Consider the following 12,432-nt stretch of genomic DNA (forward strand, 5'->3'; position numbering starts at 1 on the left):
ACACACACACACACACACACACACACACACACACACACACACACACACAAAACAGGAAGGATCCAGGATTGCCAGGGGATGTTGTCCTCAGTCTCAGGGAATGGAGCACATGGAGCACGCCCACCTGACAGATGACCACAGCTCAGCATTCCATCTGAAGATAAAACAGAGGAGATGGAGAAGGATCCTTCAGTGCCAAGCTATCCTGAGGGGCAGTTCCTTCCTGACCCCATAATTGGCAGTTCAATTGAAGATGTAACTTCCTAGACTGTTTTTAGAATGCAGATAATTACTTCATACAGTCTGCCTTTCATTTTGTTTACACAGTAAAGTAATGAACATACCTTTTATTATGCAGGTTCAAAACAATTTGGAAACATCCTGTTTTAAGAGGTACCATGGATTAATGAATACAGTGTTGAACTTAGAATTAGGAAAACCTAGGTTCAAATCCCACCTCAGATATTTATATTGACTCTAATTTTGAGTAAGTCACTAACTTCCCTAAATCTCTTTCCAGAATCTTCTATGAAATAGAATGGAAAAGTCAAATGAGAATTGCAAAAACATTTTGCAAACCTTAAAGTGCTATATAAATGAGAACCATTTTATTTAATCTGCCCTTGTCTCTTATTTTTCTTTGAGCAGAGAATGAACTGCACTCTAAGTAGTTTGAAAGAAAAAGTAAATAAGGCACAGTGTCCTTTGCCTCTCTTTACGTGTCTCCATGTGAAACCTGATGTTTCAGAGTTGATGTTTGCAGGTACGACTTCATTCTTTCCATATTTGCTTGTTTATTTTTTGAATGTGTCTTAAGTTATTTTTGGGTGTGATAGTTTGGGAATCCTGTTGGGGAGTAAGAAATAGGAACAATTATGCCAGACATTTAGCTGACCAAGTTTTACCTTTAGTAAAGGTATGTGCTCACAACTACCAACATAGTCTCGCAACAGCCCTGTGTGGCTGAGTACTATGGATGTTCTTATCACCATTTTGCAATCTAAGAAACCAAGACTTTAAGAGGGTAAATGACTTGCCTATGGTTACTCTACTAGTAAACACAAAGGACAGGATTTGAATCCAGGCCCAAAATTTTTTCTACACGGCCTAACAACCTATAGAAAATATAACCTATGCAAATATAGGATAGAAAACAATTGACTATATATAGAGAAGGAAGGAAAAGAGCTGGAGTTTTTGTGAATAACAAAAACAACAATATCAGTGATAGCTTGTTACCTTGTGTAGTCCATGAAATAAACTATTTCTGCTGAAATTAGTCACAATCATATTTCTAGTCACTCAGGTTTGTAACCTCAGAGTCTTAACTTTTGTCTCTCCCTCATCCTACATATTCAATCAGTCTTCAGTTATTGTTGATTTTGTGCATCTCTAACATATAACTCTGGGTAATCATTCATATGAAAACCACTACTTTAGTTTAAATTTTCAACACCTCTAGCATGGGCTGTTAGAATTGCCTCTACATATACCTTTCCCACTTCCTGATTTTCTTCTTTCCAATCTGTCCTCCACACAATTGCCAAGCAGTCATTATCTGGTACAGGGCTAACTATATCTCCCCCCTGTTCCAAAATTTTAACTGACTCCTTGTCTCTAGAACAAAATGGGGGCACATATCATTTAAAGCCTTCTACAATCATACTCTAACCTACTTTAAATTTCAGATCCTCACAGAGCTGTATTAAGGAACCAGTGAGATTATATATGTCTAGTACTTTGGAGTCTTGAAATGAAGCCCGACTAAAGAGTGTAGCTTGAAATTTGTCAGACTTTAGTTCAAATTCTGTCTCAGACACTAGCTGTGTGGTAGGCCAAATAATGGAATCGATTTCAGTGTCATTTTCTTCCTCTGTAAAATGGGCATAACAGCTGTTATTGGGAAGATGAAATTAGATAACATATGAAAAGTATTTTGTAAAGTCAAAGGCAATTGCTTAAGACACTATATAAAATGCTAACTGTTGTTATCTAATTTATATCACCTTTTTGAAGAGCCCCTGTGGCACAGGAAAGAGATCTGATCTCAAAGGCTTAGAGAACAGGGTTCAAATCTCATCTCTGTCCCTTACTTACTATGAAACTGTGGTCAAGTCAACTAACCTTTCAGTGCTCTAGGCAAATGGATGAGACTATAAATTACAAAGAAGGTTCTGACCTGCATTGGTTAAAGAACTTTTTTTAATTACAGAGTCTGAAAGCAGATAGAAGCTTACTATTTGCTCTTTCTCTTTTTTGTTTCATTTTGTTTTGTTTCTTTTTTCACGTGGCTCATTCCATTGGTTATAATTCTTCTTTGCAACATGACTAATGTAAAAATATTTTTGAAGTGAATGTATATGTAGAGCCTATATCAGATTGCATGCCATCTTGGGGAGGGGGGAGGGAAGGGAGGTGGAGAAAATTTGGAACTCAAAAGCTTGTGGAACTGAATGCTGTAAACTAACAGATAGATAGATAGATAGATAGATAGATAGATAGATAGATAGATAGATAGATAGACAGAGGAGTTCTTTTATAGGAGCTCCCTATGTCAGTGAAACCATAAGTTTGGTTGTTATCACATCCTACTCTAAATCATCTTATTATGTATTCTATAATTGAGTAAAACTGGCTTTTTTGCTCTCCACCATATATCCCATCCTATCTCCTAACTCTAGGTCTCTGCCCAGGCCATCTCTCACACTTATAATGCTCTCCTTCCTTACCTCCACCATTGGGAATCCTTAGGTCCCTTCCAGGTTCAGTTCAATTGCGGCATCCTATGGAAGATCTTTCCTATTTTCCCCAGTTGCTAATTCTCTCCCTAACCCTGAAATTACTTCATATTTACTTTGCATATAGTTTTTATTTAATGGTATCTATATATTCTTGTCCCCCTACCCTTCCAGTAGAATGCAGGTTCTTTAAGGGCACGGACTATTTTAATTTTTTCTTGTATTCCTCACCTAGCACATTGTCTTTGCACATACATAGGTGCTAAATAAGGATTTGTTTGCTCATCACTTTGAATTAAGCTGTTACTTGAAAAGTATTGTAACTGTCAAGAAGCTGAGATGTATGTCTCTCATGATACTCAAACTTGGGTTAGTCCTTTTAAGGGTTCTGTAACTAGTTCTGACCCTTATTTCTTTTTTCATTTTTCAAATGCTTTATTAACTTCTGATTTACATCATTCATTTCCACCAGATTTTGAGTTACACATTTTCTCCCCATTTTTCCCCCACCTACCGCCCCAAAATAGCAGTTCCACAGTATATCCCCTCCTCTGATCTGCTCTCTCCCATATCTTCTCTCATAGCCCCTTTGACTTTTCCAGTAGGGCATGGTGGATCTCTATGCCCCAGTGCCTGTATATCTTCTTTCCCAATTACATGTAAAATAGTATTAGATATATTTAAACATTTGATATTAAAACTTTGAATTCCAGATTCATTCCCTTGTCCCTTGTCACCCACCCTTACTGGAAAGATAAGCAGTTCAGGATAGATTGTACATGTGTAGCTTATGCAAAACATTAACATAGTAGATATATTGTAAAAGACTGACTATATTTCCCTCCCTCCTATCCCACCTCCCACTTGTTCTATTCTCTACTTTGATCCTGTCCCTTTTCAAAAGTGGGTGCTTCCAACTTCCCTATACCCCCGCCTGCCCTCCCTTCCATCATCCCCCCTCTCATCCTCTTGCCCCCTACCCCTTCCCCCCTACTCTCCTGGAGGTTGAGAGACCCTATTTAATGTGTATTTCATTCCCTCCCTGAGCCAAATTCAATGAGAATAAGTTTGACCCATTCCCTTTTGCCTTCCTATTCTTCCCCTCCATTGTAACCATTGTCCCTTGCCTCTTCTATATGAGATAGTTTACCCCATTCTGTCCTTCCCTGTCTCCTGTCATTATATTCCTCTCTTACCTCTTAATTTCACCTTTTAAGTATCATCCCTTCCTATTAAATTGGTCCTGTGCCCTCTATCTATGTCTACCTGTAAACATTTATACACACATTCACATATGTATTCATACTCCCGTATACCCTCCAATATAGACATATATATATATATATTGTATATATATATATATATATTCCCTTCAACTATTTTCATACTGAGAAAAGTTTCATCAGTTATAATTATTGTTTTTCCATGTAGGAATGTTAATTGTTCCACTTTGATAAGTTCCTTATGGTTTATTTTCCCTGTTTACCTTCTCAAGCTTCTCTTGCTTCTTGTATCTGAATGTCAAATTTTCTATTCAACTCTGGTTTTTTCAGCAAAAATGCTTGAAAGTCCTTTGTTCCACTGAATTACCATATTTTCCCCTGACACATGATACTCAGGTTTGCTGGGTATATGATTCTTGGTTTTAATCTCAGCTCCTCTGTCCTCCAGAATATCATATTTCAAGCCCCTCGATCCCTCAGTGTAGAAGCTGCCAGATCTTGTGTTATCCTGATTGTGTTTCCACAATATTAAAATTGTTTCTTCCTGTCTGCTCATAATATTCTCTCCTTGATCTGGGAATTTCGGGACCTGGCTGTAATATTCCTAGGAGTTTTTTTGGGGGATCTTTTTCAGGAGGTGATCGGTGGATTCTTTCAAGCTCTATTTTGCCCTCTGGTTCTAAAACATCAGGGCAGTTTTCCTTTAAAATTTCTTGGAGGATGATTTCTAGGTTCTTTCTTTGATCATGGCTTTCAGGTAGGCCAATAATTTTTAAATTATCTCTCCTGGATATATTTTCCAGGTCAGTAGTTTTGTCCAATGAGATTTTTCACATTACCTTCTATTCTTTCATTTGTTTTGATCTGTTAAATAGCATCTTGATTTCTCATAAAGTCATTAGCTTCCATTTGCTCCAATCTAATTCTGAAGGAATGATTCTCCTCATTGAGCTTTTGAGATTGTTTTTCCATCTGGCAAATTATTTTTAAGGCATTCTTCTCCTCATTGCCTTTTTGAGCCTCTTTTGTCATTTGAGTTAGTCTGTTTTTTAAGGTATTATTTTCCTCAGTCAGGCTGTTGACTCTCATTTCGTAATTTTCTTTAATTGTTCTCATTTCTCTTCCCAGTTTTTTCCTCCACTTCTCTTATTTGCTTCTTAAGGTCCTCTGTGGCCTGTAACCAGCTCGTATTTTTCTTTGAAGCTTTTGGTGCAGGAGTTCTGACTTCACTGTCTTCCTCCTGTTCTGTGCTTTGATCCTTTTGTCCCCAAAATGGGAGTCTAATGTTGGGTTCTTCTGTTTGCTTTGTTTCCTTTGCCTGGGCATGTTGCTACTCAATTACTTGACTTTTGGGCTTTTTGCCACAGTAGGACTCTGCTACCAGACAGGGGAGCTTCTATCCCAAACACTGGGGTTTTCTCAGCAGCTGGAGGTATTAGTTGGGAGCCCTTGCTGAAGCCTCCACAAGCTCTGGCAAGCTGGACACACACCCCAGGACCTCCACCCTAGAAGGCAATCCAGATCCAAGCAGGTTAAAGCAAGAGTGACTATCCCTCAGGCTGGTCTCTTGGTCCCCCTACACTCTGCAGGCCAGGAGCTGAAGCTGCCATGTGGCACCATGGCCCTCAGCAGCTTCTCGCCCTGGGGGCAAATGCCGAGGTTCTCCCAACTACTGGGTCCCAAAGTCCAGACTGCACTGACCTCTCACTTTGCTCTTCGCATCTATGTGTTGATAAATCTGGAAACGCCACAGCTGCTGCTGATCTGCGGTCCCTCCAGCTGGCCTGGTCAGGCCTGCCCTGGGGCTAAAACCTTGGTGTGGGGCTCAGCTAGGCTCCCAGAGCACCGAGCTGGAAGATTCCTGCTGGCCTACCGGGCTGTCCTCAGTGGGAGGGTAGCTTCTCCGTGTCATTTTGTGGGTTCTGTAGCTCCAAAGTTTGTTTAGAGTCACCTTTTACATGAATTGGGGAAGGTGGAAGCCAGGAGCCCCATGGACGACCTGCTTCTACTCTGCCCATTCTGACCCTTATTTTTAAAAAGGAGCTGAGGTGAACATAAGGAGTAAAGGGAAAGGCCAGAGATAATTAAAGGAAGATGGTGGAAGAGTATAGAATAAGGCATTAGACTGGGAACCCAGTCCTGCTGCTAAGCAGTATTTTGGCATCAGTTGATCAACCCTGTGCCTCAGTTTCCATATTGCTAAAATGAAGTGATTGAGATAAATGACCTTAAAATTCCCCTTTGGTTCTGAAATATGATGATGCAAAGATATCAGCATGAAATAGTAAGTTTAAATGCAAGATTGAATTTCCTAACAGTGATGTTTATTGAACTTAATGGTTTTTCAGAAAGGGAACTTTTAAAAATCTTTTTGGGATGGTTCCCTAGTGGTTTACTTGGAGGTAAAATGATGGACTTCTTCAGAGAGTCTCCCATGAACCCTTCTGCCCTCTTCTATAATTCTGGGACATGACGAACTAATGAGATTTCAGTTCTAGTCAGTAATATTAAAAATAACAGATTGGGGAAATAATAAAATGTATACATTCACTCAAGCAGCAATTTATTAAACACTTCCTCTGGACCAAGCATTTTATGAGGCACTGTGGAAAGACAAGAGTGAAAACTTGGTCCTTGCTCTCATGGAACTTACACATCCACTCTAAAGAGAAATAATTTTATATAAAACATCTGTAAACAAGTTAAATGATTTCATCTCTTAGAAATTATTTCATTATGTTAGAAGCATACTAGAGACTTACTTTTTTTTCACATTCTGATTCTTTATATATATAACACCTGAAGGACTTGTCTTGGCTTGTGGTGTCTGAATAGAATACATCCACTTTCTTGCTCATTAAATTACTGAAGTACAAGCAATCCCATCATGTTGATTCTTGTTGGCCACCTTCACCATATCCGATAACATTCCTCTGGGGTGCTAGGACAGGTTCTTAGCCTGCTAAACTGACAACACTTTTATGCCCAGGGCTTAGGCTGTTCAATTCTAATCTTAGTATAACTGACCTTGGTGACTGGCACCAGTTACACCCTGCACTGAAATAATCATTACTAATGAAACACACTTAAATAGATATTTCAGGAATGCTTTCATTGAACCTTTGATTTATGTACCTGTTACTTTTAAAAGACATAATTTTACTCACAAAATAAAAGTCCTCTAGTGCCATCTTTTGGAAAGAATTGGGGTAAGATAAAATGGGGGAATACGGGTGGGATTTGGTTCATTCATTTTTAATTCTATTAAAAGCATTTATTGAGTGCCCAAAATATGAATAGCACTGGGCTTGGTCCCTATGGGTGAGAAAAATAAATATAAGTTATGGTCCCTCCTCTCTAGGAACTTGCAGTCTTGTTTGGGAGATACTCACACACACACACACACACAACTAAAGCAAATAAATGCCAAAGTTATATAAATAATATTAGTTGAATTTTTGTTGTTTTTCAGTCATTTCAGTCGTGTCCAACTTATCTTGTCTCCATTTAGGGTTGTTTTTTTTTTTGGCAAAGATGCCAGAGTGGTTTGCCACTTCTTTCTTCAGCTCATTTTAGATATAAGGAAATTGAGGCAAACAGGGTAAAGTGACTTGCCTAGGATAGCACAGCTAGTAAATGTCTGAGGCTGCATTTGAACTCAGATCTTTCTGACTCCAGGCCCACAGCTCTCTCTACTAAGCCATCTAGCTGTCCCTATTATTTGAATAGATAGGATTTTTGGGAATTTCTGAGGAGAGGAATGACTTGATGAAATTGGTATTTTAGATTCCCATAAAATTTCCTTTCTCAATGTTTAAAATGTCTATTTGAGAATGTTTGAAAATGAGCAAGCCACAAGGCAATTCATAACCCTCACACTTCCTATCTTTATATGAAATAAATGGGGAAAATATTCATCATCCCTCTATGGCTCTTCAAAATCTTAAAGATGTACAATGGGAGATGTATTGTCAACCTTTTTACATCGTCATTTTGGATCTTATGTTTTTCACTAAAACCATTCACCATTTGTAAGAAATAACTTGTGTTAGAATGATCAGTTAATCGTTCCAGCTACTCACCCATTAGAAGGGCAAGGTACATCAGAAATATCCATACAAGTGGCATATTAATACATATATAAGGAGCAATTTCCACATTCATTCATTCATCCAAAAATATTTAAGTGCCCACTATGTATAGAACACCCTTCTGAGGAGTGAAACAGGGGCAAAGTCAAAATCAGACATGACTCTTGCCCTCTTGGACTTACGATCCCAGATGGGGACAAATGGGGATTAAATACTCACTACAATCAGAACCCCCGTGCTAAATTGATATCTAATGCCAAGTGGAATAAGGGAAATCTCTTGGAATGTTGGATGGAAATGCAGCAGATGATTTGTGAGTGGAGAGAGAAAAGAGTCACACAAGACAAACAGGTGTGAATGAGCTGTGATCCGTATTGGTGGAGGCAGTCCCTAAATTGATGAAGTGAATAGGTGCTTTGGAATAATGGATTGCTACTATGCTAGAAGATGGAGTGCTGGGCCTGTGGTTAGGAAGACTTGAGTTTAAATCTGGCCTCAGACAGTTGTGTGACCCTGGGCGAGTCATGTAATCTCTGATGGCCCTAATCCAGTGGAGAAGGAAATGGCAAACTCTCTATTATCTTGGACTCTTTTCTCTTTTATTTCGATATTCTATCTCAATGTGATCTCATTAGCTTCCAGGGATTTAATTGTGTCTATACAGAAGACTGCCAGATGTATACTATCAGGTTTTCTTGGAAAAGATAATTTGTGTGTGTGTGTGTGTGTGTGTGTGTGTGTGTGTGTGTGCGTGTATCCATAATCTTTCCTGAGTTCTAGATCCACATGAGAAACTATTGAGACCAATTGAAAGTATTGGATATTTGAAAACCCGGGTGCCTCATAGATATCTCAAAATTGACATGTCCAAAACAGAACGTCTTATCTTTCCCCAGCCCCAATTCTACCCCCTTTTTCAAAATTCCTTTTTACTGGTGAGGACACCACCATTCTTCTAGTCACCCAGTAGTATAACTTTGCTCTCTTCCTGAACCCTTCAGACTTTACAGATGAGAAAACTGAGGCCCAAAGAGGTTAAGTTGCCCAAGATCATGGAAGTAATGTCAAGTCGAGGGTGTAAATGTAGGCCTCCTGGCTCCAAATGTAGGACTACTTATACTATATCTCATTGCCTTTACTCAGATTTTTGGACTATGGAAGGAGTCTTGGATAAAGACTAACTACTATAAAATGACAGACAGACATGATCTGTGTATACATTTGTTTAGAAATGAACTATTAACTAATTTTTTTTGTTACTTTCAGATTGGGTGGAATTCAGTCCGTATGAGATTGGGATGGCTAAATATGGTACATTTATGGCTCCTGACTTGTTTGGAAGCAAATTCTTTATGGGCACAGTTGTAAAAAAATATGAAGAAAACCCTCTACACTTCTTAATGGGTATGTGATCAGGGCCTGGTAATTCAGGATTATTTGATACTTTTAGATTTGCTGTTTTCTCAGTTAACTTTTATTTTCTCTTTCTGTCTCTCTCTTATTTTAGGTGTTTGGGGTAGTGCATTTTCTATACTGTTCAATAGAGTCCTGGGAGTTTCTGGTTCCCATAATAAAGGATCGACCATGGAAGAAGAATTAGGTAATTTGAAAACAAAGAAAATACATACATGTGTAGATATGTTTATATTTTCTTACACATAAATACACACACATAAATTTTATTAAGATAAATTCCAGAAATTGAAAACTCAAATGTTAATTTTTTTAAAATTTCCTGATTATAGATCAATATGGGATCTCAGAGGCCTAGATGAGCCAACTGAGACCCAGGAGGTTTACGTGTCTTGTCAGGATTCACCAAGGCAGTAAGCATCAGATTTGGAGTTTAAACTCAGATCCTTTGAATCCAAATCCAGTACTCTTTCTACTCTACCATAATGTTTTCTCTGAATTCTCAGAGATTGGGTAGAATCAGTGTATACCTTCATTTAAACATTCAGATCTATTTGACTTTCTTTCTTTCTTTATTGTTTGTTTGTTTATTTATTTATTTTTGCTTTTTGGAGGGCAATTGGGGTTAAGTGACTTGCCCAAGGTCACACTGCTAATTTTTGTGTTAAGCGTCTGAGGCTGGATTTCAACTCAGGTCCTCCTGACTCCAGGGCTGGTACTCTATTCACTGCTCCACCTAGCTGCCCCTTGATTTGACTTTATGGAATCTATTACATAAAAATATGAAAACTCATAAAACAATAATTAATGAGCTCTGTGAATAAGCTTCAGGGTTTTTTAAAATCTTACTGAAGTTTCTTAGTGGTATAGTGGCTAGGATATAGCGCATTGAAGCAGAAAGACCTGAGTTCAAATCCAGTTTCAGAAACTTATAAACTGTGTGACTCTGGGCAAATCACTTAACTTCTCTTAGTCTGTTCTATTCTCTATAAAATGTAAATAATAGCCCTACCTAACAGGTCTGTTGTGAGAATCAATTGAGTTAACCTTTGTAAAAAAGTGCTATATAAATGGTAGCTATTTTTTCCCATATATTTCTTCATATCCTTTTCAAAGTCCTTTTCAAGTTCCACATCTTTTTCTTTATTTCTTATTTTCTTCTAGTTATATTAAACCGACGATCTTCTCAAAAGACCCTATACATATTTTAGGTGTCTGTGGCTATCCCACCATGATAAATTGGAAACACCTTTGGCTGTATACTTTAAAAAGTCAGAGGGCCTGCCAGGGTTCAAAGAGTACTTCTGATGTTCTCTTCCTAGATGACTTTGGGCGAGTCCCTTAAATTCTCTCCACTTTACTATCCTTATCTATAAAATAAGAGATCTCTGCCTATGGTCTCCATGTCTATGGTCCTATGAATTCAAGTCCTATTCAACAAACTTTTGTTAATACCTGCTATGTTTAAGGCACTGAGGAAATGAAGAGAGACACAAAATATTCTTTTCCTGTATCAGCTTATTTTCTAGTTTGACTTTTTATCAAATAGTTATAGGCAGGGGTGGGGAAACTTGAGGACCTAGAGGGCCACTTGTGGCCTGCAGGCCACAGGTTCCCGACCCCTGGACATAGGCCTTTTCATTTTTTTTTTTAAAACATATTATAGTATTGAGAACAGATTGATAGCTAAATTTCAATAGTGATTGTATTTTGTATAATGATTTGTATTATGTTTATTCCTAAAGCATTCATCTTTCCAAATCCCGTGAGTTGAGTTTTGTGCCTAATATCTGTAGTTACCAGTTTATTCCACAGAGAAGAACCTAAGTAAATATGAGGTATTGTGAGTCACATCTATAGAATGAATTATTTCCTTATGGATGAGATATTAAAACAGGATAAATAGGCTTCTTTAAATATGCAATTAAAAAAATAGACTTCAGGAATTTCTATTCTTATGTCTTTATGTGCCCATAGTTTACAATGCTGAAAATGTAGAATATATGTATGGTGTGTGTGTGTATATATATATATGAAATTTTACACCATCACCATCTTTATTTTGACTGTTAACTAGTTTTGCTTTTCCTACAAAAGAAAGATGACTGTCATAAAAAATGTGTGGAGAGCTGAATTTGGATTAGTTAAAAAATCAGCAATGAAACATTGGTATAGCAGCAGAAAAGTGAATGAGGATTGTGACCTAACTGCAAAGTCCTTGTAGCATGTTCATGGAGCCCGAATCTCACTCTAAGACACACTGGCATGGAGAATGGAGAAAATTTTTTTGATATTAATTATTTATTTTCAATCCCAAATGAAGGAAATTCAGGAAAGTTTATTGCCACCATTGCTGTTACAGGTTTTCCTAATTATCTGGCTTCATGATCATTCTGAAAAGAGTCATCATAATAGCATTACTTAGGATCCCTGATGAATATCCTTGTAGCCCTCTTTATGAATATAGAATTAATTTTCATTAACAGTTCTTTTGAATTATCCTTTTAGTTATATAAATTTCTAAAATCCTTAACATGTTCTCTAGAGATAAGATTATCACTTGTGGCCACAGGAGATTCTCCTTTCATAAAATTAAAGTTATTTTATGACTTTGTAAGCTTTGAAGATAAAAATCTAAAGCCAAAGGTTTGTTTTTTTTAATGATGTTTTATCATTAGTATTTCTACTATGAAGGCCATCTACCATGAATTTGTTTACTTATGAAGGCACAGAGGGGGATTGAGACAGAGGAAGTCAAATACCAATGAGAGAAGACTTGGATTTTTTTCCCCCAGCTCATGTTGGGTGAGGGAAGAACCAACGAGAGAGTTGTTCTGTGGTTTCAGTCATGTTCAACTTTTCTTGATCCTAATTGGGGTTTTCTTGGCAAAGATGATAGGATGGTTTGCCATTTCCTTCTTGAGCTCATTTTAGAGATGAGGAAACTGAGGCAAACAAGGTTAAGTG

At 37.7% G+C, this 12,432-nt stretch overlaps 1 protein-coding gene across 1 annotated transcript in view; it reads left to right on the forward strand.

Moving 5' to 3' along the window:
• The window catches only part of PLA2G4A (phospholipase A2 group IVA), a 179,428-nt gene that overhangs the window by 130,070 nt on the left and 36,926 nt on the right, over positions 1 to 12,432 (forward strand). Inside the window, exons 10-12 of the mRNA XM_069074439.1 lie at positions 649 to 763; positions 9,319 to 9,456; positions 9,560 to 9,652. Of these exons, the coding sequence (XP_068930540.1) occupies positions 649 to 763; positions 9,319 to 9,456; positions 9,560 to 9,652 (346 nt within the window). The remainder of the gene's footprint in view (positions 1 to 648; positions 764 to 9,318; positions 9,457 to 9,559; positions 9,653 to 12,432) is intronic.

The sequence above is a fragment of the Petaurus breviceps genome, unplaced genomic scaffold (genome assembly GCF_028583685.1).
Source record: "Petaurus breviceps papuanus isolate PSGF00001 unplaced genomic scaffold, PetGlider_PUasm1.0 90895, whole genome shotgun sequence".
NCBI lineage: Eukaryota > Metazoa > Chordata > Mammalia > Diprotodontia > Petauridae > Petaurus > Petaurus breviceps.